The 27,156-nt window shown below is 46.4% G+C and overlaps 1 protein-coding gene across 1 annotated transcript in view; it reads right to left on the minus strand.

Annotated features, from left to right (window-relative positions):
• LRP8 (LDL receptor related protein 8) overlaps positions 1 to 27,156 on the minus strand; it is a 1,071,653-nt gene that overhangs the window by 319,809 nt on the left and 724,688 nt on the right. Inside the window, exon 5 of the mRNA XM_086952473.1 lies at positions 16,703 to 17,071. Coding sequence (XP_086808599.1) covers positions 16,703 to 17,071 — 369 coding nt within the window. The remainder of the gene's footprint in view (positions 1 to 16,702; positions 17,072 to 27,156) is intronic.

Raw genomic sequence — 27,156 nt, forward strand, 5'->3', positions numbered from 1 at the left:
TTTGAGATGTATAGCTGTTCAATATTAGCATATTCCTAACGAAAGCTTCTATCAAGTTGTTGCAAGCATTATGAATACAGCACCCCTGCCATACTATTGCCATACAAAATAGCCACTTACTATGCCAAATTCTAATGAAAGGGCTTCCAGTGGTACACAGCTTTTCAATATTGCAATTCTATTTATCAAGGAAGACGAGCACCCATCCAATACATGCTGCACTGCGTGCAAGTGCATTAGTGGAACCATCATATGCTAGACCCATAAGAGGTGTGAAAATGCCTTCTGTTCAATTAGCTATTGAAAAAGTGATTCCCTTAGCCATGAGATGAAACCTTAAGGCTTAGTTGTTCAATGTGAGAAAGGCCAGACAGATTTTGAGAAAACATCACACAGAGATACACAACAATTGGTAGTGTTTCTGATGGTCAGTCTCCAACAGAAAGTAATTTCCAACTCCATATAAACATCATGATTTTATTCTCAAGCGTTGCTAACACTAAGGCTTCGGAGTACAATCTTTCATGTGAAAAACAATCACATCAGCAGCATGCATTCCGATGAGGAATGGATTGAAACCCAGGAACGGTTAAAATTTTCATACAAGCAGGAATGTTTGGCAAAATCCTACAGCTGTAATGAAAACAAAAGCAGGTCCAAAAGGCACTCCTGTTTCAATCCATTTTGTGTTTCAATATTTTTAATCTAAACTTTGCCTATCCCCGGTAATATTCTATCAGGCACATGCATCAAAAGAAAAACCTGTCGCAAACAGGCAGACTCTCAGAATCTGCCCCTTTGCGACTTGTACTTTTGCATAGGGAGGCATCATCCCAAATGTAAAAATCGCAATCTAAGTAATCTCTTAAGAGAGATTACTTAAATTGCGATTGCATTTAAGTGATCGCGAATTGAGATTCCTTAAATGCAATGCATTAAAGTAAAAAAATTAGCGATGTCTCTGATAGGGGCTGCAAATTACCATGAAGTTGAACTTTATGGTAATTTACAAAAACTTTGAATAAAGCACCTTTGTGCATTTTTTAAAGTTTCATGTTGCGCACACACATGCCCTTAGGGCATGTGTGTGTACAACATATGTCCACAGATCAATTTCAGGGGTGTAACTGGGTGTACTTTTGACACCCTTCCATCCTGAAATTGCATGCGTAATTTGCGAGGACCTACTGGTACTTGCAAATTACGCATGCAATGTCCCATTCTTTCGTATGGGCCTGAAGGCCCATAGAAATGAATGGGAAGCCATTCCTAATTTGCGACTCGCAATTTGCAACTCGCAAATAAGAAATGTGTAGGAATCGCTCATTTTACAGCGATTCCTACATGCATAGGCTTTTGCGATTCCCTAATTCTCGTAATTAAGGACTCGCAAAATCCTACCTTGATTCATATGCCTGTATTTCAAGTATTAGACTGTAAGCTAACCAACCTTTTCGGAAGACAAGGTGGAATCTTCAATGCAGCATCTTCAATCCACAAGACTGGTCTATCAACCCCATCAAATTCTTTAGAAAAGTCTAGAAATACTTTGTACATTTTTTGAGAGTTCTTCAGTATTTATTTATCTACGCTTAGATTATGATATCTGGACTGCAGCAATACTATATAGAGCAGATGGATTTCTTCTGAAGCCTGGTTCTCCCCTAAGTATTCTGTTCCGATCATGTACCCACGGGTCAAGATGTTCCACAAGATATTTGCTAAGTAACTTACCTGTAAATTCTAGAAGTACATATCAGTTACAATATGGAGAGAAAGAACTAACTCACCTTTTATAGGGGACTAGGATGTTTACATTCCAGGAATGTGGAACCACCCAGAGGTGAGACACAATTTAAATAATGGGAATAAAAGGAGAAGGTAATTATTCAGAAAGGAGATCCATATCTCATCTGGACAAGCCACCACTGAGCTCCTTGGTTTCTTAATATTTAATGCTTTGTGTTGAGGACTAAAGAAGGTAATAGATTCATCCATAGAATTAACTAATGACTTAAGTCAAATGTGTTTCCTTTCTCAGTATAAAGTTCAGAAATACATCAACCCATACCTGTTTTTTCTGAAATGCATGTTAATGTTTTTTTTTTGCTCCGTGCCAAAATGTGCTAGAATTTGTAACTATTTACTTCTTTTTACAGAATTGGGTAGAGTAGTTCAAATGTGATATTTCTGAAGCAGATTTATCAATATTTGATGCAGAGCAACACAGCAAGAGACCTTGCTGTGCTGTATCATATGGACAGGGCAGGAATGAATCATATCTACTAAGATATGTTATGAAGGGAGGAGATTTGTTCCCGGTGTCACAAACCCTTTATGATTGGGTTAAAGACCTCGTGTTCCTGAATGGCCTCAGTAAGCCGTAGAAACCACTTTCTCACTGGAGCACAAGTATCAGTGGAGAATTAGAGGTCAAATTGGGCTTATTGGTATCCTTGGTCTTACTGTGCTATAGAGAATATTAGGGCCAATTTATAATTTATATTTCAAACACACTGCTTTATTTAAATTAATAAGAATTGCTAGTGTGGGCATTGAACCAGATTTCAAGAGAAATAAAACAGCCAACACGTGTTTCGCCCCTTCCCGGCGCGCAGGACTGGGCCTTTCTCAAGGTTGATGAAATTAGCAAGATAAAGGTAACCTAGGCAGTATATACCCAACATTAGTGGAAAAAATTAACATAAATATCGAGTAGGATTTGCATAACAATAATGAATAAATAATCAATAAACATCCATAATAGGCAAGAAACACAATGCATATCAATATTAGTAAGTAGGATTCCATGTTAATAACAGTTCCAAATTAAATATAGCACTGAGATACACAGATTCATACACAGAACGAAAATATTAATAATACAATATATTTAATGTATAAATATGTACCAAGTTGATATTAAATTATAGGAAGCACAAATAGACAGTAGACACATACGGAATCCAGTAGGGTACGCATATATCAAGGTTCGCAGTAGTACTGAGAACGTTGCATGAGGATAAGCAATGGCTGAAAAAGTCAAGTGGGGGGAACATATTTCAGTAAAATGCAGCTTGTTTATTTGTGACTGTTAGACCTGTTATCCTTAGGGTGGTCTTCCACCAACTTTATGTCTGCTTACCTACACATTTTGCAGTTTCATTTTGTTGGCCATAGAACTCTGAGCACTTTACCACTGCTAACCAGTGCTAATGTGCCTGTGCTTCTCCTTTAAACATGTTGACATTGGTGTATACCTGACCGGCTTCTTCAGTTTACCTGTAAATCCCTTGTAAAGCGGTATATCATATACTAAGGCTCTGTAATCTAAATGCTACTAGTGGGCCTGCAGCACCGATTCTGCCACCCACACAAGTAGCCTTTCAAACCTGGCTCTGGCCTGCCATTGCTGTGCCTGGGTGTGCAGTTTTTGCCACTTCAACTTGGCATTTAAGACCACTTGCTAAGCCTTAAACTCCCTTTTTATTACATACAGGTCACCCCTAGGTAGGCCCTATGTAGCCCTAAGGGTAGGGTGCTGTGTAACTGAAAGGTAGGACATGTACGTTTAAGTTTTACATGTTCTTGTAGTGAAAAACAGCCAAATTCTTGTTTTACTACTGTGAGGTCTACTCATACGTTAGCATTGGGAATTCCTTAAAACCTTTTAAGCTGTAAAACCTGATTAGAAACGAGTAGCTAAATCATGTTTCATATCTTTGAAATGGTAATGATAAATCCTCTTTAGTGGTAAAGTTGGAATTGACATTACTATTTTGAAAATGCCACTTTTGGAAATAGGACCTTTCTCTGCTTTTAACTTATCCCTGTGTGCCTGCAGCCTATCGCCAATACACGTCTGGGCTGGGTGACAGCTACACTTTGTGCATTCGTTCTAGACAGCCATGAACACAGGAAGGATGGGTGTCACAGAGGACTCATCTGCATTCGGATAGCCTTCCTAGACAAAGCGGACACTTACATCTGGGGAGAGGATGTGGTCCGTCGGCTAGATTGGCGACTTTGGTGCTGAAAACCAGGGTTCGAGCCTCGGGGTCACGTCCACATCCTGTGATACAGGGCAAATCAATTAATCTCCTCATGGCTAAATGTGTAACGTAACTAGTGCTCATGTAAAGTGCTTCACTACCTTCGGGTCGAGTTTGCGCTATATAAATCTACATTTAAAAAAAATTCTGAATAGACTGTGTCCTGCCCCCCACACGAAGGGCTGATTATCCCTCACAGACAGCCTGAGAGACAAGGCAGGGATGACAGTGGACCTCTAAACTTCAAGGAGCTGCTTTCAAGTCACCAAAGGCACATTTGGGTAGAAGTACTAGGGCTCTGACCCTACCAAGACAGTACACTACTGGGCCTGTGAAGAATGCTGCAAGTAGCAAGGACTGCTGTGCTCCAAGGATTGCCACTCTGCATGATTGACTGTTCCAAGAAACTGCTTCACTGCTGTGCTGAGATGCCCCTTCTGATCTCTGCCCTGCTGAGTACAAGGACTGAATCCATCTCACCTGAACTCAGAGTGACTTCAAGGGCTTGCCTCCTGCTTCTGAAGTCTCAGGGACATAAAGGATGTCTTGAAACTCTGCAGGTGCTGTTGGACTTTGCTATCTGTGAGTCTTACCCTTAAATGAGGTGAGCCTTCCAGTCATGGGCCTCAATAGTTGGTTTTGCAGCTTTGCATCGATGTAGACCCGGCAGTGGTTTTCCGCCAATCAAAACCGATGCATCGCCCTTAGACCCTGACGCATGGGCTGCTCAACGACTGCAATTCTTCGACTGGCGCAGCACTATGACTACAGACAGTGCAGCTTGATGACGACGGACAGTGCGGTGCGATGATGACAGACAGCGCGTCTCGATGACGACACAGTGCCTGAATCATGCAGGGGTTCACCAATGAAGCTTCCATCGACGACGCTGATTGACATGCTAGATGCTAGATTACTGGGCATCCGGTTTCTAAGGCTATCTTTTTCCTTCTTTTCTGTTACTGCTCTGGGGACTGGTTCACCCTTCCTGTTTCTATGCACGTAGTTTATAATGATGCTCATGAGAAAAGTCACAAATAAACAAGCTGCAGTAATATACCCAATAACTGACATGTTCTCTCCACTTTACTTTTTCTGCCATTGCTTCTTCTCATACAACGTTCTCAATACTACTGTCAACCCTGATATAAACACACCCTACTGGATTCCGTATGTATCTACTGCCTTTTGCACTTCCTATAATTTTATATTGAACTGATACATATTTATAGATTGGATATGTTGTAATATTCATATTTTTATTCTGTGTATGTATGTGTGTGTGCATTAATTAATTTGGGACAGTCAATAACATGAACTTCTCATTACTAACCTTAATGTGCATTTTGTTACGTGCCTATTATGGATGTTCACTGGTTGTTTTTAAATTTTGTTAAGCAAATCCTACTCTATATTTATGTTGTAAATTTTTCCCACTATTTTTGGGTATATACTACCTATTTTACCTTTATCTTTCTAATTCTATCAGCCTTGAACAATCCCCAGGTCTGCGTGCCAGCAAGTCTCAATCCTTCAAATACAGCAGTGTGTTTGAAATATAAATTGGAACTTCAATTCTCTATGCAGAGTAAGACTAAAGATACCAATAAGCTCAATTTGACTTTAATCCTCCAGTGATCTACTAAGATATGGTGCATTCCTGCTCTTCCACTGCGCTATCACACCACGTGCTGCCTAGCTACTACCACACCACATGCCTACTAGCTACTACAAAGACAGTCTTACACCATGATGCAAGGGTGCCTACATTACAGGCAGAATTGTTTTTGTGCAGGAAGGGACACGCTTCTGCACAAAAACATTCCATAGAGGTTTCTGCAGCACACTTAAAAAGAGGAAACAACAAGAAGAAATTCATATATTTCTCCTTGTTGCACCTCTGCCAAGAAGGTGTACAATTTTTTTGCATTTCCCGGTTTACTAATCTTATAAATCTGGAAATACTGCAAAAAGCATGGTTGGATGCATGTGAATGCCCACTCTCCACCCATGAAACACATTCATGGGCAGAGTAACGCAAGCCAGTGACTTGCGCTGCCCTCAGTTATTATTGATTTGCCATACAGGGACACAATAGGTGGCTTGGCGTGGCATGGTAAATATGACTTAAGAATTGCTGTGCCCTTGTGTCAACTTGCGACGCAAGGGCAACACAATGCTTTAGTCAATCTGGGTCTATGTCCTTAGTACAATAATTATACAGTGTCCTTTGCAATTGCCAAAATATACTCCCTCCATCGTTTAGGGAATTAAGAATGGTAGGCTATTAAAGAGATGCCAGGGCAAGCCAGCAAGAGTGAAGTACCCAGTCCTCAAATCTACACAAAGAGTGTGATCCACGCAGACATTTCAAAACCATACCCAATTTCAGTCCCACACAGTTACAATCAGACCGGACCGCACACACACACAGAAGAGCAGAGGGAAAAACCGGCAAATGGGATGCATAGATTGTAATGTTTCTCCTTCTTCCCACAAGTATACACAGAGGCACTGTAATGTTAATGGACTGGTGTTTATTCAGCAATACAAAGTATATGGAGCTTAGGGCGCCGAGCGTCTATCTCCGTCTCGCTCCGGTCGCCAACTCCCGTATTCCTAGTTCGCGCCTTCCCGTATGGTCCCTTGCGCATGCGCACGCCTACCGCTCTGGTCTATGGCGTGACGCGTCATCGCGTACACGCTCATAGACTAGAGCGCATACCACATATCTCCCCCCTTTAATATAAACAACATAACATTCCCCCCTTAAGGTTGAAAGTCCCCAGCAGTGGGTTAAAGTCTCTGTGGGGCACCTCGGGGGTGGCACCAAGTATCTAGTGTCCATCCATCACAAAGTCTCTATAGCGAGAGGGCACCGTAACTGCCCTTCCACTGCGGGTGTGTCTTACCGGCATGTTCTCTTCCACCTCTGTCTCTCCTTGGGATCTTTCATCTTCTCTCAACTCTCCTCTCTGCGCTGCGTTCACCGGGGTGCCCTCTCTGTCGATCGGCACTGCATCTGGAACGTCCACTTCATTGTCCTCGCCTACGCCTTCCCACCGGTCTGCTGTGCTGTGCCCCGTTTGGGGTCTTGCTTCCTGGGAGTCCATCCGTCTCACATCCTCCTCAGACTTGGGCCACACTATTATTTTATTGACTCTGGCCATGCGGTCTTGTGACCACACCTTCCCATCGCTGAGGAGAGCCGCCCTGCCTCGTACTTCTTTAACCTGTAGGGGCCGGCTAAACTTACTTTCACCTTTCTTTTGTATGGTAGGGAGTTTGACCCTGACCCATTCTCCTTCTTCCAGCTCAGTTTCCTTTGTGTTGCGTCGCTTGTCATAGTGTGCCGCATAGATCTTCTGGGCCTTCTCCAGATTGTGCTGCACCACCGCTGGGGACCACTTGCTGGTGATGGTCTTCTCCCTCCATGCTACATTGTCCCGGGTGAAGGGATGCCGTCCTCTCAACACTTGGAACGGACTGTACCCCACTACTGAGGGGGTGATCCGGTAGGCCCACAGCATGCTCATTACTTCAGCTTCCCAGTCCTTTCCTTGTGATATGGCTGCCTGAATGGAGCCCATGAGCACACGGTTGAACCTTTCAACCTGGCCGTTGCATGCCGGATGATAGACGGCTGTGTGTTTCACCTCGATTCCGTTCCTTTTCATAAATCGAACCCATTCGTCCGATACAAATTGCGGTCCATTGTCACTGAGAATGGATTTGGGTATACCTTCTCGTAGGAACACCGAGGTCAGGAATTTCAATATCGTGTCAGTGTCCATGGATTCCTGTATGTCCACTTCGGGCCATTTGGAATACTTGTCTATTATCACACATATATATTTGTTCACTCCTCTACTGTCTAGGACGGGCCCCAGAATGTCTATCGCCACGTTTTCCCAGGGGCCTTGCGGGGTGTCAAACTTCCCCAATGCAGGTCTGAGGGGGCGTAGCACCTTATCGGCTCCTTGGCACTGCTCGCACTCCCGCACTTGCCTTTCTATGTGGGCATCCATGCCCGGCCACCTATACATCTGCTTGACCAGCGCCTTGGTTTTCACAATGCCCAAATGTCCTTCCTGCAGTAGCTTCAACAACCGGGGTATCAGTGTCGCTGGGGGCACAACCCTTTCACCTCTATACAAGAAAATTCCCGAATCACTCAGGGACAGTTCCTCTCTCATCTCATAGAATCTTCGCACTCCTTCTGTGAGCTTCTTTTTGTCCGGCCAGCCCGACGTGAGGTGTCTCCTTACTTCCACCTTCTCCGCATCTAACTCATAGGCGGCCTCCCATTCCTGAGCACTAATCGACATCTCGTGATCCTCCATGCTGGCCACCATCTCCTCCCCGTCCGGGGCCTCCTCCGGCGCTTCCTCCATAGCTGCAGCCCAGCTGAGGTAATCAGCTACCTTGTTCTGCGTACCTGGAAGATATTCCACGTCGTAGGTGTAATCCAGCAGTTTTAAGGTCATTTTGGCGATTCTCGGGGTCGCAGTGTCATGGCCCGAGGACGTCAAGACTTTGATGAGTGGCTTGTGGTCTGTTTGAAGCTTGAATCTTGTGCCCCAAATAAACTGCCGAAACTTGTTCAAGGCCCAAGTGACCGCCAGCATCTCCTTTTCGATTACGCTGTACCTTTGCTCCGTCGGGGACAGCGCTCGAGACGCAAAGCTGATCGTTTCCTTGGATCCATCCTCCCTTTCCTGTGCCAAGACCGCCCCCAAGCCCTTGTCGCTTGCATCTGTCGTCACTATGGTCTTGCCAGTGGGGACGTACCCTTGCAGTGGGACAGCTTGGCTGATGCAGTCCTTTATTGTGTCAAATTCCGACTGTGCTTCTGCGTCCCACTCGAATTTTGCATTGTTTCTGATTAGTTGTCTCATCCTGTAAGTTCTGGTGGCAAAGTGTCTGACAAACTTGCTGTAATACTCGGCCATCCCAAGGAATGACCGCACTTCCTCCTTGGTAGATGAGGCCTTGGCATTCCTTATTGTTTTCACATTTTGTTCCTTCGGCGAGATGCCATGTGTCCCTATTTCATGTCCTAAGTAGGTCACCGAGTGAGTCCCAATTCTACATTTGCTCCATTCCGCCGTTAAACCTTTTCCTTGCAACACTCTTAGAACTTTATGCAGCTTCTTATCGTGCTCTCCTTTGTCGGAGCCCATCACTAAGATGTCATCTTGGAAGTACTGTACCCCCGAGATGTCCTTAAACAGCCTGTGCATCAGCTTCTGGAAGACGGCCGCAGCGGATGCCAAACCAAAGGGCATCCTTCGGAATTGGTAGCACCCAAAGGGCGTAATGAAGGATGTGTACTTCCTACTTGACGGATGCAGTTCTATTTGGTAATATGCTGATGTGAGGTCTATGGTGGAGAAGTGGGTGATCCCTTTTGTTCTCGCCAGCATCTCCTCGATCCTGGGGAGCGGAAATCTCTCTACGATGAGGTTTTTGTTGAGCTCTCTGAGGTCCACACAGAGCCGGACCTTACCATTAGGTTTCTTGACCACCACCAAGGGCGATAGCTATTCCGCACTGTCCACTGGCTCTATGATGCCTTGTTCTTCCAACTTCAGCAGTTCCTGTTGCACTGCTCCACTCGTAGATATGGGTATGTTCCGGACCTTATGAACGACTGGTACTGCTCCCTCCTTGAGGACCATTTTATGTACGAATTTGTCCAGTTTGCCCACCGTGCCCTCGAAGACCTTAGGGTATGCCGCCTTCCAGTCTTCATCTTTCGTGAGGGGCCATTCATCCGTTAGCAGTATCTGCTCCTTCCCTCCTGGGTTGAGTATGATGCCGAGATCCCCGGCGTCTCTCCATCCCAGCACCGATGGGCCCTTCTCCGCCACGTACAGGGTGCACGTGGCCGACCTTCCTCTGAATTCGAACACAAAGTCCCGGCACCCCACCAGGGGGATGGAATTCTCTGTGTACGAGATGGGTCTGATGTCCGGAGGCAGTAGGTCTGGCCCCACAACCGGTGCGAAGTCCTCTTCCCATATCGATCTTTGCACGATGGTCCAGGGGGACCCTGAATCGACGGCCACGTGTACCTTCACTCCCCCGATGAGCATGTCCGTGCGGGGCTTATCTCTTCGCTTCCCCGCCACTTCCAGCACCTGGTCCTCTATGCACAGAACCAAATCATCCTCTTCCAGGTCATCCTCCCCACTCAAGTTTGCTGTGGCTGAGTCGATGTACTTGACGGTGGACTTCGACCCCTTCTTCCGACACACCTTCTCAAAATGGCCGGTCAAGCCACAGAACGAGCACCTGGCGCGGAACGCAGGACAACGTCTGTCCTGAGCCGTGTGCGCTGCACTGCCACACCTGTAACACGCAAATTTATTTCCAGGGCTGGAGCGGGCCGTCTGTTTTCCAGTCCCTCTTGTGTCCTTCCTCTGGTCTCCATAGGTGCCTTTGGGCTTGCTGGACTGTGGTGCCTCATCAATCTTGTTAATCATCTGCCTCGGCCCACTTTCCCTTTTTGCCGCGTCTGTGCCTCGCTTAGACATTTCTGCCTTCTTGACCATCGCCACCACTTCTTTAAGGGATGTCTCGTTCATCGCCCATAGTTTGTCTTGGACCGCTCTGCTGGTGGTGTGCATCACGATTTGGTCTTTTATGTATTCATCCTGCAGAGCCCCATACTGGCACGTGATAGCCAGGCGTCGGAGCGCCGCCACATAGTCATCAATGGATTCTCCCACCTCTTGTTTTCTCTGTTGGAAATTATAGCGGTCTATAGAGACACAAACTGCTGGGCGGTAATGGCTGTCCAAGTCGTCCAGTGCATTCTTGAAGACATCCGTCTCCGTCGCACCCCTCTCCTTGGGTACCAGATTCTTAAACACCCTCACCCCTTCCGGGCCTAAGTTGTGGAGCAACAGTCTCTTTTTCCTTTCCGGTGTGTATTCCCCTTCACTTTCATCTCCGAGAGCCTCAATGTAATTCAGAAAGTATTCTTTCCAGTCCTCCCATTTTAACTGCGGTTCTCCCGGTCTGGGTAAGAAAGGGACGGGTGCCATCAGGGCTGAAGCTTGATTTGCCATTCTGCCTTCGCCTCTGGGGTCTCCCTCCTGGGCCCTTCGTTGGGTAGGCTCACCGGATGCTCCTGCGCTCTCTGCCGTGTCGCCTTGACCCCTGGGGCTACCTGGGGTATTGTCCCTCGCACTTTGCGCGATTTGCTCAGTCTTCCCCCCGTCCTCTAGCTTGGGGGTGGCGCCCTTGGTTGCCAGGGTGCTAGCTGAGGGCTCCTTGTGTCTTGGGCCGCACTAACCTGGCTTATAGGTTGGTGTTTCGGTTTGTACCGTGCCGCTGCGCTGCTGCCACGCCCTTTGCTCCTCCTTGTAGATGCCTTTGCCTTGCTGGCTCGTGTGTAATTTGTGGGGGGTGCTTGCCTCGTCCACTGCGCCTGGTGGTGTTCGTATGCCAGCCTCGTCGCCACTGTAATGTTTCTCCTTCTTCCCACAAGTATACACAGAGGCACTGTAATGTTAATGGACTGGTGTTTATTCAGCAATACAAAGTATATGGAGCTTAGGGCGCCGAGCGTCTATCTCCGTCTCGCTCCGGTCGCCAACTCCCGTATTCCTAGTTCGCGCCTTCCCGTATGGTCCCTTGCGCATGCGCACGCCTACCGCTCTAGTCTATGGCGTGACGCGTCATCGCGTACACGCTCATAGACTAGAGCGCATACCACATAGATATATGGCTTCACATTATAGGTACACTTAATCTTTGCACCTGATGCCAAGTATATCATGACTACAACAGGCATCACCCACCTGCAGAGGGTAGCCTCTTAGCTGAACTAAAACTTCTACACATTGCTTATAAATTCACCAGGATCCAACTATGCTAGTTCATGTGTATACACCAACGGAAACCAGTAGGACATGGTGTTGGGAACACCGTTGCTTCTACAGGACAGCAGCAGGAAGAATGTCGCTTCTACAGGACTGCAGTACAAGACACCAGGTTAGAGGGTGACTGTGCATTTAACCCTGGCTTGGAGGAATACGTGTTTTCCATGATTTCTTGTTTGATCCGCTGAACTGTCCACATTGAGGGGTTTGGTTCCCTGGTGGTTAAAGAGTGCCTGCTTCTTAACTAAACTTTAGGGCAGGCAGAAAAAAAACTATTGGCCATCACCAAATGTCAGCGTCAGAAAACTGGGGCAAGAGCAGTTCTCTTTGATTATAGAGCAATACTGACTTACAATAGTTGATTACATAAGGATGGAAGCTCACTAATTGAGGTTCAAGTCATCCTTGAAATCCTCCAGCTTGTGTTATTGAGTAGGACAAGGGCCCTTTATCCAGCCTCCAGGAACCCTTTGCATTACTCAGCATCTATTATGCTTTTAACAGAACTTAGACAACTCAATATCACACCTATAAGGGACTTTTTTGAAGTTTGTGTTTATGAAGTGTAATCAATGAAATGTAGGGGCTTAGCGCAGGGCCCTTGGTGCCTATGCGTTGTGGGGGTGGGGGGTGGGCGCTACCTCTCAGGCAAGTAAAAGTACATGATGTATATGAGGTAAAAGTCAAGAAAAGTAATGTAAAAAAAGTTAGCTTGCATGAAGAAATATCAGCCAACATCACCAACCACATCTTGTGTGCCTTTCCTGGTGATGGTACAAAATATTCACAGAAATAAGATCCAGAGAAGAGGCATACTTCTTACAAGAACAATTATAGTTATGTAAAAACCTCATAACTACTGACATCTGGGAGCAGCAGATATTAATTGAAGCTTCTAGTTGCTCAACTGAAGAGAAATGAACAGAAATTGAAATCAATACTGTCTTTGGAACAGAACGTGCAATGCTACTATAGTGCAATGCATCCATTGACGGATATGCCCGCTGTTGCGTCCCTTTTTTAGGTCTCACCTAGTGAACGCACTGCATGCGCTGCTTCACCTTGGCGAGCCTCTATTTTCGTCGCTTTGGTAGCGAAGGGAGACAAACCATGTGCGTGCACGGACAGGCGCTCCCATTGTGCGCTTTGCGATACCCCTGCTCCTTGTTGTTTCTCCTGCTGAATCATGGAAAGAGTCTTGCTTAAATGGGGAAATATTTTAACTGGTTACCCGTTAGGTGTAGTGGAACACGCTTCCTTATATATATAGTACCTGTCTCCGCTGAAATATGACTGTCCTCTGCCGGCATGTGACGAGAGCGACATTCGGTTAGAGCTTCTTGGGTTTTCTGCTGAAGTAATAACATCAAGCGTGCTCGTACTTGCGCTTTTGCTTTTTCGTTAAATATGAACCTTCAAGTTCTGTGTGCTTAACTCAGAGACCTAGCTGAGTCCGCTTTCTGACATTGGGGGGGAGGAAGTGTAGGTGGGGGCGGCGGGCAGCGCTCATCGCTATTTATGACGGTGTTTGCTGCCCCCTAACAGTCTCAAGAGAGAGCATTCAAATCCTAGCCTTACTGAGAACCCACTGTGTTTTCTCGGCACGCAGTGCTTAATTTGTGCCAGTGATTGCCGGTCGGGTGCACCGGCACGTATTTTCCCCGCGTCAGATATTTACCGAGCGGAAGAGCTGGAAAACTCACAGATCGGACAGATAAATAGAAAGATGCCGAAAACAGCCTTGATATTCAGGTCTTCTGAGTAGAGCTATGGGCGCTGACACTTTCTTTTATAAATTAAGCAGTCAACCAGAGTAGGGGTAACCCGAATTTACCTGCTTTCAGATAACTTAGCTGGCAATGCAACATGTGTTTTTTAATCGCAGCCTTACAATGGTTCTGTTGTTGAGGGACAATGTTTATATATATTTTGAACTTGCGTTATTCATCAGTTTTGAAGTACAGTGGGAAATGCTCTGAGTCTTCAGAAACACAATGAAAAGGAAGTGCTTTTGATAATTCACACCTTACACTGCTGCAGGTGTGCATCCGCGTGCGCAGCTCCACAATGTGCACCATTTAAATGCAATATGAACATATGTGGAATGCCTGTGGTCTGAGGCAGAGGGCGGGCTTTGTATTCACCGCTTGATGGGTTTGGCACTGATAGAATAGATGTGCTGAATGTGCACATACCTAAGTGTGCAGCAGCTCCTCTACACTGTTTTCAATTAGTAAGTAAGAAACTTGGGTCCCCCTGCTCATAGAGGAGCGTGAGGCTCCAGCGTAATGAACCAGACTATATCATCAGGGTTGGACTGGGCCAGAAACACTTCTGGCCTCTTCCTCTGGCCCGAGCTGCTGTAGGGGTGGAAGGATCCTCTGTCTGTGAGGTGACCTTTACCCTCTGACAGATAGAGATAGAGGATAGAGGGCTCTGAGCAGGGGTCTGTGCAGTTACGGGTCAACATTGACCATAGATCGCTCAAGGGGATAAATTTCATTACATCTACATCACTATGAACACATAATAAAAGGACAGCTACTGAGGCCGCCGTCTATTTTGAAAAAACCCAGAAGAATATAAAGTGGCAAGCGCTACTTTGATCAAGGATTCCTTTACCATAGGGACACAGATGGGAGTATTGCAAGGTTTGCCCAATCTGAGAAGAGGGATCATTCATGCAATAAAACGGACAATTGATGAGCCCTGAAGAAGTCCTTAAATTGGACGAAACACATTGGCTAACTGCGAAGAAAAGAGAATTAAAGGAATGTGTAACAATTTCACTTGTTGGAACTGTTTTTTTGCCTTTTATGTGTGCTGATCAAATAATTTTTGTAAAAGTTCGATGTGCAAGTCTTTTCACATATTAGGAAACTATGGGGTCTTGTTTCCTTTGATCGCTGCACCATATGCTAATAATTTCTCGAAACACAAATAAGTGCGGTTTTAAATCCTAGACCTCTTTTGTAAATCATTCAGACTTGACCAGAAAATAGGCCCGGCACCAAATAAAAAGTGCCCCCAAAGCAAACCAGATAGGGTAAACAAGCATTTGCAATGCAATAGGTCTCGCATTAACGCAGGTTTGAGCTATTGGTATTGTACATGGCATTGCCTTTTATTTATGCTTTGGTTTTTAAAACATTGTCATTTACAATGCCAATAGGTTAAACTCGCATAAATGCGAGACCTATTGTATTGCAAATGTTTGTTCTACTTTCTAATGGTTTCACAGTTGGTGATTCCCTTTCCTGTCCCTTAACTTCATCTACTACGATATCCTATCCGGCCTTCGTCTGAAATGTATACCTCCTGGAGATATGTTTTCCACCACTACACGCCATCTCTGTAAATGCAGTATGGACAGTCTGGCAGTGGTGTAGCTAGCCGATCTGCCGTCCATGGCGGTCTCTGACTTTGCCATCTGGTAGCCGCATGCTAGGGAGTGTGAGGGCGATTCCTGCGACAGCAGCCCCGCTTTGCTGCAGGTAAGAGTGTGGGGGGAGGGGGGCACCGCCCGCAAAACTTGTGCCGTTCCTTTACTACAACTCTTAGTTTGGGCTTTTTTCTGAAACTCACTTATATAATTTGATGGTAAATCTTTAATTGCCTCTTGTTTCTGCAATTTCTGGAAGTCACCTGCTGTGAAGTACGTTATGTATTGGGCTTGTAACATCTGCATTCTGATTATTATATTGCAGTTTTTCTGGGTATATAGTATTACCTCAATTGCCTGTTCAGCATTCCAACACCCTGAAAGATCTGTTCTACTCTATATGAAACCATGAAAATTAATTTAAAAATGCGCTTATCAAAAACGCTTGATTCCTGACACCTTGTCCCAACCAGTATCATTTACCATCTGCCATTGGAGGAGACCAATTGGGTAGGAATGAGGAACAATGGCATTCTGAGATGGAAGATTGCCATTGAAAGCGCAGAGATACCCCTTTGGGGGTGATACCAGCGCTCTACAAATTCTTCATTCATTCATCATTCATTCATTCAAGATCGTTGAATGTTCTAGGATTTTCTAATTGGAGACTCAGAGTCAGTCACCATCCTTCGCCTGACCACAGGCTTTAAAACCCGTCCTTTAACTCCCCAAATCGTAGTCATTTAACCTGCATTAGCAGAGGCAAAATTTGTGAGTCTAAATAATATTTTAGGCGCGACACACCAATATTGGTGGGAGCTCACATCTTTTTGCATTACACCTGGGCCTACTCTAGGTGTCTGCTCCCTGCCCGCTACATGTTTCTTTACCCCTCCGACTTGACCCCATTCTAGTGTCTCTTCAAAATATTTGTAGTTTTTACTGAATTTTTCTGAGTGTTAGTACTGATTGGCTGCAGATTTTCCTTGATAAAAAAAGAGCTCAATGATTTTAATTGAATTATTAACCTGTGAGTATGTGGAATTTGTGCATGTCATTGCCTAGATTGTGGAAGTACAAGGCATGTGTCTGGTGCCTGTTTGCCGGGGATTGTGGGCCACTCAAACAGGTATCCACAGTTTACCTTGATTATACGAGATAAGTTATTCATTGGTTAACATTTATTTGTAGAAAAAATTGCAACAGGGCACATGGCAATAATGGATTTTCACATTAATATTTAAATAAACTATCATAAATGTTGTTTTTCTTAGTCTTTAGTACTTGATTTTGAAAATGCATTGAAGAATAGTAGTGGCAAAATAACCTATGCCACATAACAGATTTGCTTTAAAAACATATCAATCTTTACTCACGACAATCTGCTTCGTCGGTCTTGTCTTTGCAGTCGTCATCACCATCGCACTTCCAGTTCAGATGGATGCACTCGCCGTTCCCACACTTGAACTCCTGGGCGGAACACGCGTGAACGGCCTGGGGTTTGAGCTTGTGCCCGCACTGCTCTATGGATTCATCTGATTGGTCCTCACAGTCGGGCTGGTTGTCACAGAGCCAGTGCGGTGGGATGCAGACATTGCTGTCACACTGGAAGTCATTGGGGCTGCAGGTACGCGGGGCGCATTTCCTTTCATCGCTGCGGTCACCACAGTCGTCATCCCCGTCGCATACAAAGATCATGGCGATACAGGTCTTGTTGCTGCACTGGAACTCATTGGCATTACATCCTACAGAGTGAGACACAAATAAGAACAAAAGCATGAAACCTTCACCCATGATCCACTCTTGTTCCAATGTGATCTGCTAAGTGTTTTTGTTATAGCTGCACCAGCAAAATAGCTTTTGTGTTAAAGAAAGTGTAAAACTTTTTTCACATTCTTTCCGATATCTGGCACATGCAATGAGTTCTCTTATTTACTTTCTTCAGTACAGCTGCTTGTACAGTGCCTAATACTGGGGTCGACTTTCTTAAAGAGTTCACAAAATTGTCTAATAAGACACGTAAAGACAAAGGAAAGCTGTTCTCACGACCAAAAGATTTAGGGCCTGATGTGCGAAAATATAGCGACTCGCAAATCGGTAGCAAAGTTGTTTGCGAATGAAAAAAAGGCCTTTTGCGAAGTAAGAAAGTCACACGCATACCAAAAATAGAGATATGACAGGTTTGTCAGTCAAGATTTCTTGCGACTGCAAATAGGAAGTGTGAGAAGTTGGCCTGATATATGATGTTCACTAGTTCTAGTGACCACCTTGTATCAGTCCAAACAACCCTTATGGTGATTGGTTGTAAGTCAACCTTATAGACCAGCTATCCTAGTAGCGTGGACAAAAGCAGTCTTTAGGCTAAACTCTGAATGGCATGTGAAGCCAGCTGTTTTACCACATATAACCCCTTGAATACCAAGTGAAAGGACACCACACAGGTTGTTATGAAAATAAACAGATATGTATTCACTAACATACACCTCTGAACTCTTTATGAGGTCAGAGGGCTAAGCACATGACAATACTCAAAAGGAAATACGAGTTCGCACAATATTTACAAGTGCGCCTTAGGGGCACGACAAACCATATACTCAAAACAATGGAATGCGAGGAAAGAAAGTACTGTAAGGAGATCCAGAGGCTGGAGGATCGCTGGGACTACGCTACGAGCTAGGTCAGTAAGGAGCAGGAGGCCCACGGGACTCGCGTGCAGAGTGGAAACTCTCACGCGGGATGCGTACCAACGTCTATGGGTCTTACAGTTTGGAAGGTACGGATTCCGGACGAACCCGGCTGGATGGAGGGAAAACAACAGTGGACCTGAACACTAGGATAGTGTACACAGACTTCAGCACCTAGAAGCTTTAGTTACCTAACCCACAGGCTGCGGGTGCATAGGGCTGAAGTTGCGTCGGATTTGCTGCGATGATCCCGGTGATGCCTGAAACAAGGAGTTGCTGGCAGGCAGCCAGATGGAGGAGTCCGGTGGTTCCAAGGGTGGAACTTAGAAGAAGGAGTCCTGAAAGGGAAGGGGACAGAGTCTCGGTCACTAGCCAGTGACGGTGCTGGAACCAGGAGGGAACCAGATGCTGTCGCCGCAGTCAGGTGAAGGAAGGGTCGCTTCTCTCTGCAGCTGCGCGGACCAGGAGCTGTTCTTCACGACGAGGCTGGAGGCACGAGCTGTCCCACGTAGTCTGCTGCTGATGGCGGTGTCGGATCGTCGATCTGGACAGTAGGCCTCGGCAAATGCAAGCCACGCGGTGGAGCAAAGATGGCGTCTGGTGCGGACCAGGAGGGTCCGGGGTGCTCCTCCTTTACAAGGGAGCTAGGGCCAGTCTGGGGGACCAGACTAGCAGTGATGGATTCTTCGGGTCTTCGTCTCAGAGGTCACAGGCCAGCCGGCGAGTGACCAGACAACAGGAAGAGCAGCAACCAGGCAAAAGGGCCCCACGCAGATCTCGTGGATGCTGGGGGGCTGGTCTTTGGTGTAGGAGCTGCGTCGGTAGGGGGCTTCTCAAACCCCAGTGCACTCACTCGAGGATCCCTCGGCGGTCGTGCTGGAAGCGCTGTGCAGGTTTTCTCAAGATGGACGTCTCCACGTTGCTCGTCGCACCCACGGGTCCCAGCTGTGCTGTGGATGTGGGTAGAGGTCAGAGAGGTCTGGAGGTCCAGGTCTTGTCGAGCTGGGTCATCGGATTCCGGGATGGAAGGACTTTGCAGCAAACCGCACAGGAGCTTGATGGTGCCTGTGAAGCAGGATGCTCACTCCCTGACCATAGGGGAGATTCTTCAGTCTTCTGGAGTCAGGAGGTCGAAGGTCAAGAGTTTCTTCGTGGAAGTCGTCAAGATTAATCTGCTTTGGAATGGGACCAGCTCCTACCTTTATTCAGCTAAAGGGGGCTGCACTATGACTAGGTCCCTCCTCTGGGTGGGACCGGGAAGGGGGGTGGTTACACCCCCTTTCCTTTGTCCGGTCTGTCGCCAGCTCTGGGGCTGGAGTGCCCCAGGAACTGGTTCTGACCGGTGTATGCACAGGGCACCTTGTGTGCCCCAGGCATGTCTCATTCCTTTGAGCCCTGTCCTACCTAATACACAAAATCCTGTCTGGGGTGGTGCTAGCACCTCCCAAGGCAGGAAACCCTTTGTACAAACCTCCCTCGCTGGAAGGACTCCCAGCAGCAGGAGGTGAGACTTGTGTCTGTGGTGGCAGCATCCATTTTGTGATGCTGAGGCTCGAGTTAACTTTAACCGGGGTTCACAGTTACATACATGTCGTGTCCCTCTAGAAGGGTGGAATGCTAACACCGTCACCAGAATTGGCGAGGGGATAGTATTCCAATTCGTATGACACCTTACTCGACATGTTTTGATAATGCTATGCCAAAGTTAGCATTTGACCGCGAGGTTCATAATGCACTTAAGAGTATATGGTATAGCGTTATCATGGAACAGCTATTAGGACTTGGTTCCGCAAGCTGCAAACGGGCTCAGCTCATGCCAGAGCACCATCTCACATAATTCCAAGCACTCTGCCTTCAGGATTGTTAAGGCCTGCCATAGGAGTGACTGATAGGAATATATGTGTCCATTTTAGGGTTTAGATATAGAGATACTATATCTAAAGCAAAGGGTGATTACACCACCTTGCCCCAGCTGTCGCGCAGCCAGTTGTGTCAGATTTGGATGGCCAGTCAGGGGTGGCATAATACATGCTGCAGCCCCTGGTAGGCCCTGGGTACACCTAGGCCCTGGATACCTAAGGTATGCTGTACAGGGACTGATAAGGTGACTCACTATGTTATGTTATGTTATGTTATAGGTGCTTGTATAGCGCACGGCTGCCCCAGCCAAGGGGCGTCCCGGCGCTAGCTGCCATTGTCCAAAGGAGACTGCTGAAGATGTAAACTGAAGTGAACACAACATAACTAACTAAAAAGGTGAGTTTTAATGGCTTTTCTGAAGGATAAAAGATCCTTCATCTCACAAATCTGGGCTGGGAGTCCATTCCAGAGCTTGGTAGCTAGGTATCTAAAATGAGCGACCGCCCATTCGGCTTAATTTGATGCGGGGGATGGTAACCAGATTCTGGCGCTCTGACCGAAGAGTGTGTCGGGGAACGTAGGGTGAGAGGAGTGGACATAGCATGGGGGGGAGGCGAGTTTCAAAATTTTAAAAGCAAGGCATAAGGTTTTAAAATGGATCCTCTTTTCAACTGGGAGCCAATGTAGGCCCTTGAGAGTAGAGGATACCGATTTGTGCCGGGGTAGACCCGTCAGAGCTCTCGCTGCAGCGTTTTGAACTCGCTGTAGTCTGACTTTCTCGGCCACGTTAGTTCCCACCAACAAGGAGCTAGCGTAGTCCAGCTGCGAGAGAATTGCTGATTGTACCACCACTTGGCGGGTCTGATGGTCAAAATATTTTAAAATAGGCCCAAGGTTTCGTAAAATTCCAAAACATGTGGCAGCCACTTTTTTAGTGTGAAGGGTAAAGTTCAAGGCAGAGTCCACCCATACTCCTAGGTTTTTTACCACATTTTTGGGTACAGGTGGTTGATCCATAGTTTCAGGCCACTAGTTGTTTCCCCAGGCCGTTGTGTCTTCACCTAGCAGCAGGACCTCCGTCTTGCCGGCATTAAGTTGGAGGTAGTTTGATGACATCCAGCTGGTGATGTCTGCGAGGGTTTGTTTGAAATTCTGTGCACTCAGGCCGTTCTCGTCTTTTAGTGCTACCACCAGCTGGGTGTCGTCGGCATAGGACACCAGTGAGAGCCCGCGCTTCCTGGCTACCTCTGCCATAAACATTGAACAGGATGGGGCTGAGAGCAGACCCCTGGGGTACTCCCTGTTCAACGGGACATTCCTTAGAGAGGTAAGGTTGGATGGAGACCCTAAAGGATCTGTCTGACAGGAAAGCCTTAAACCAGCTAAGAGCCTGGCCGAGAACCCCTACTTCCTCAAGTCTGGACAGCAGCACCTTGTGGGAAACCGTGTCAAAGGCAGCACTGAGGTCTAAAAGAATCAGTGCTGCCGTTCCTCCTGAGTCTAGTATGGTCCGGAGATGTTCAATGACGCTCAGGAGGGCAGTTTCGGTGCTGTGCCCGGCCCGGAAGCCATGTTGAGACCTGTCTAGAATGGAATTAGACACCAGAAAGTTGGTCAAGGTGGAATTAACATGGGCTTCCGCCACTTTGGCTGGCCAAGGAAGCAGAGAAATTGGTCTGAAATTCTCAGGGAGGTTAGGGTCGAGTGAGGGTTTTTTTATGATGGGAGAGACCTATGCTTGCTTCCAGGTGGCGGGAATGTTGGCCGTAAGGAAGGAGGAGTTAGTAATGTCTCTGAGTGGGCCTAGTATTATTGCACCAGCTTCTCTAAAAAATTCAGGTTTCAGGGGATCTGCGGGGGAGCCAGATTTAATTTTGCCGCATAGTGTCAGATAATTTTCATGACTAATTGCCGGAATGATGGAGAGTTTGGGTCTGTGAGAGTCAGTTATGGAAATGGGTTGGGACGTAGTCGGAAAGGAGTTGTAGATTTTCTTAATTTTATCCATGAAAAAGGTGGCCAAGTTATCACAGAGAACAGGAGAGGTGTTAAGGTTATTTACAGTTTTTTTAGCACTAAGCTCTTTCAGGATTCTAAAAATAGTTTTAGAAGCATTCTGGCTATTATGAATTTCAGTGGCGTAATATGCAGCTTTGGTTCTACATATATTGCGGTGGTAGCTTTTTTGTAGCTGGACGTATAGGCTCTTGGACGTGGGATCATAGTCCCTTCTCCATCTACGCTCTGCTATTTTGAACTCTTTTCTTAGTAAAGTAAGCTCATTGTTGAACCAAGGGCTGGATTCATGGGTTCGTGGTTTTATCCATTTCGCTGGAATCAGCGAATCTAAAGCTTTGTTGATCCGGTCGCAAAGACTGTCATACTCTAAATTGGGATCTTCATTAGACATAGGGGAATCTGCTGTGAGAAGAGCGTGGAATTCCTCAAGACGAAGTTTTTTCCATGGTCTTTTCTTAACCTGGTGCGAGTCGCTCCCAGAGGGTAGATCCATAGTCACTAGGTAGTGATCTGTCCAAGTCATGGGGATGGGTGGTTTAACCTTCATGTTGGTCAGGTTGGAAAAGATCGGTATCCAATTAGATATGTACCTAAGGTACATGGAATCCATTTTATAGAGAGAGCAGGGGGCCTGGGGTCCTGAATAGTAGGGCCCCAGGTCAACTAAGTCGAAAAACCAGCAAAACACCAGGCAAAAAGTTGGGGGCAACCATAGTCAGATATCCACCTTCCTACAGGAAGTCGCAATTTAGCAATTCCTAATAGCGATTCACAAATAGGATGTTAGAGACTGTCATAAATAGCGACTAGTCACTAAATTACGTGTTTGAGCGTGCAATTTACCACCAACTCAAACCAGGTAGTAACAGGGTGCAAAGTATAAAAGCAAGGAGGGCAAGGCTTTACACAATGGCTGCCCTGCACGTGATAGCAAGTACAGGGCTGCCTCCTTCTCTAGCTCTTGGCTGGCCATGCCTTGTGATGCAAGAATTGTTTTTTCTTTGCATTGCTGTTCTCCAGCCTCCTTTTGCCTGCTTACCTGGATTCTGGGATCCAGCACTTCCTGTTTGTGGGGTCATCTCCCTGAATCAGGAAGCAGAGTCGCATATTTGTGACGCATTCGCTAATTGCGACCGCATTCACAATATTGGTATTGCTAAATGCGATTTCCCAATTAAGGAAGCAACTCATTTGCGAGTTGCAAATTTCATGCCGCCACAGTACTCACATGCCGAATTGCGATTACCAAATAGCAATTTGCATAATATCGTTAATTGGTAATCGCAATCCGGAAGATTTGTACATCTGGGCCTTGATCAGGTGATGAAGCTGGAGCTGAATTCTGGGCATCCTAGTACTAAGACATAATGGGTATATATACATGCTTTGGAGTGGCCATCCATGCTTTTTGGGCGAATTTGAATATTCAGAACACATTCTGAATACTTTCAGAATCCCATGCAAGCTGCATGTGAGCATACCTCCAGATGAGATTCTGAAAATGTTGGATCCGTGCGACTCCCTTTTGCTGAAAGCATAGTAGGTAAAGTCATCTTTTTGCAGGTGTGATGTCAGTGGAGAAGAAATCCTTGTTTAAGCATTAAACGGCATGGCAGACAACTTGAATTGTATTGTTGATACAGATTTTAAAATGTCAGTACCTTACTCAATTTGTAATCAGTATCTTATTGTAAAAAACTATGTGGCCATGCTGCACTGTCCAACTGCTTGGTAAACTCAGGAACTTGCAAAACTCTTGCTAGTCCTAGTTGACAGATAGGCAATGTAACTGTGCCAAACTGTGATACATCATCGATGTTTCAGAGGTTAATCTAATGGCATACTCCCGGAAAGTGCTATGGTATGCTTCCTGGGCTGAAAAATTAAAGATTGATGAACAACTCTAATTCTGAAACAGAGTAGCGACTAGTGACTTTAACCAATGTTTAAGATTTCAACCACAAACTTTCACCAACTGTGGAGTACAAAGCAAGACGACCAACTAAAGAAATGTTGGTAAAATTATCTTTCACACATGTTTGCAGTCAGTGAGCAAAAGTGTGGGGTGCAAGTTTCCCAAGTCCATGCGTGACTAGTTAGGCCATTTCAAACTTTATTTTAGAATTCTGGGACTTGTAATCCTATTTGACCCAGTATAAAACTCGAACTATAAGTCCTCAAAATCTAAGAAAAAAAACCATAACTGGACTAACTAATCACACAGGGACCTGGGACCTTGGCAGCTATGTGGGGAGAGCATACACTCTGCAAACAATTGTCTCTAGAATCAAAAAAAGGTGGGAAAGGACCATTAACTTGTGGAGTGTTGCGGGATAGTTCTACCTGAAAGAAAGCTCAGTTTTTGGAAAAAAACATGCAATACCATGGTGAAATCGCCACTCTGGTTGCCTCTTTCTGCTTTCCCCCTTCTTAGCACTTTTTTAAGTGCTGCTCTTTCCCCAACTCTTTTGTTTCCAGAAAAGAGTGACTCTTCTTTGATGTGGAAGTGGCAGAGTGTGACCCGGCTATTGTACCTTTTACAGGGGTGTTCACACCCCTGAGACCCTGTTCTTTTTTGCTTTGTAAATGAGGGTTTGCCCGATCTCTTTGACTATCTATATCTCGAGTGCAGTGCAGGCGGTTAAATGTCTGGTGCTGCAGGGTATGCGACAGGAAGGCCGCATACCGACAAAGCAATGGGAGCACTAAACATAGCGGAAGGAGCTTAGGAGGGCAAGCACTGGTGTATGTCCTCCCACCATAATTTGTGTATTTTTGGTAAGAACTTTTTGTTCGGCACTGTTTATGTCCACTCAATGTGGGTTTCTACTGCCTGCAATGAGTGGAGTAAGAACTACATTTGGTACTCAATTCACAAAGAGGCTTACGGCCACGAATGGCTCCATCTACGCATTAGAGCTCTCCACAAAAGAATACCTGTCAGGTATAAATGGTTTTATGTTATGTTATGTTATGTTAAGGAGAGTTTTGTATAGCGCTCAGCTACTCCGTGGAGTGTCCCGGCGCTTAAAACCCTCAGCGGTACAGATGGGAGGGGAACAGAACGGAGCACCTACTAAACAAAGAGCCAAGATTTAAGGTCCTTCCTAAATGCTAAAAGATTGCCATTTGTCCTGAGAGACAGAGGCAGAGCGTTCCACAACTGTGGTGCCAGACGCTTGAAGGAGCGGCCGCCACACCAGGCACGCTGAATCGCTGGTACAACTGCCAAGGCCAAAGTGTATGACCTGAGTGACCTAGATGGCTGGTAGAACATCATCCGTTTCCGGATGTACAAAGCACATGTGTCATGAAGTGCCTTAAAGGCCAAAGTAAGCGCTTTAAAAACAATGCGCTTTCTAATTGGAAGCCAGTGGAGGGTATTGAGAAGATCGCTGGCACTGGCTCTCCGATTAAGGCCGAAGATGGCACGCGCGGCAGAGTTTTGGACAATTTGCAGGCGCGTTAGGAGAAATTCCGGGAGGCCAAGATACAGCACATTGGCGTAGTCCAGGCGAGAGCCTATCAGTGCCTGCACAGTAACTCTTCTATGGTCCAGCGAGAGTAGGGGCAGGAATTTCCTGATCATCTTTAGGAGACCAAAACATTTGCCCACTAGGCCCAGAAGCTGAGGTTTCAGAGAGAGGCCATTGTCAACCTGCACTCCAAGATTTTTGGCGACCACCGAGTCGCTGGAGGGGGGAAACATGGCCGCCGACTTCCACCTCGGGTCCAGAGGACACCCGGAGCACAGCACCTCAGATTTACCGGAGTTGCACTTGAGGCTGTTTCGCTGAAACCAGTCGAATACAGCCTCCAGACAGCCTTTGATGATCTCACCATCAAAGTCGGAGCCCCTGTCACACGAGAAAATGAGCTGGGTGTCGTCAGCATACGACACAATCTGAGCTCCATGGGCCTCCGCCAGTGCCGCCAAAGGGGCCATATAGATGTAAAAAGCATTGGGCTCAAAACTGAGCCCTGGGGAACTCCCACCTCCAGTGGCGGCACCGTAGCAGAGAACGGGGGGGCCCAGACCATTTGTTGGCGGTCAGCTAGAAAAGACTCAAACCAACTATACACCGCCCCCCTCAGACCAATCTCCCGGAGTCTTAAAAGGAGACGGCCATGGGGGACGGTGTCAAAGGCTGCCGAGAGATCCAACACCACCAGCATTGCTTTGCCCCCGGAGTCCAAGGTTTCCTTGATGGCCTCTGTGACTTCTAGCAGAGCTGTCTCCGTGCTCATGTGAGATCGGAAACCCGACTACGAATGGTGCAGAATATTATGCGTCTCCAGAAAGTTTGCAAGGGTTAGATGGACATGTTTCTCTACAATTTTCGCAAATGCTGGCAGAAGGGAGATGGGTCTATAATTTGCATGGGCCGTGGGGTCCAGAGTGGGTTTTTTCAGGAGTGGCAGAATGAGAGCCTGCTTCCAGGGCTGTGGCACCACCCCTGTGCTAAGGGAGAGATTGAGCACCGGATTGACTAGGGGGTTGATCACATGAGCAACTTTTGCAAGAAATTTGGCGGGGCAGGGGTCAAGAGGGGAGTCTGATTTTAACTTCATAAGAAGGTCCAAGGAGGCCTGAGGAGTGAGGGGCGGGAAGTTCAAAAGGGAGGGCCCCACAGCGTCTGAAGATAGTATAGGTCGAGACGCTTCCTGGGCTGTGACTCGACCAACAGCAGAAAAAGAAGCCTGGATGGATTTAATTTTACTGGCGAAGAAGTTAGCTAACTCAGTGACCCAAAGCTCAGAATGCGATCTTCTGGGGGTACACCAGGAGGGAGAAGTGAATTCCTTCACTATCAGAAATATTTCTTTACAAGAGTTAGTAGCTGCCTCAATTCTTCTTGCGAAGTAAGACTTTTTTTCTACGGTGATGTCATGATGGTAATCTTTGATGGATTCTCTATATGCTACCTTAGATATGGAATCATAATGCCGGCGCCATGCTCTTTCTGCTTTTTTACACTGCCGCTGCTTCTCTGCCAGAGCTGAAGAAAACCAAGGAGCAGATGCTCGGGGAGAATTTATACGGTCGGCTTGGGGTGGGGCCAGTTCATCAAATTGCTGAAGAAGCCAAGTCTGCAGGTGCTCCAGAATAGTCTCTAGAGCACCTGTCCGCTGGCACGGGTAGGAAAGTAAGGCCTGCGCCAGCATGTCTGGAGAGACACGATGGAAGGCTCTGACATTCTGCACTTTGCGGGCATGCCCACTAGAAGAGACTTTTTCAGAGTAAGTGATCTGAAAGACCACTAAAT

Source organism: Lissotriton vulgaris, chromosome 1_1 (genome assembly GCF_964263255.1).
Source record: "Lissotriton vulgaris chromosome 1_1, aLisVul1.2, whole genome shotgun sequence".
Lineage (NCBI taxonomy): Eukaryota > Metazoa > Chordata > Amphibia > Caudata > Salamandridae > Lissotriton > Lissotriton vulgaris.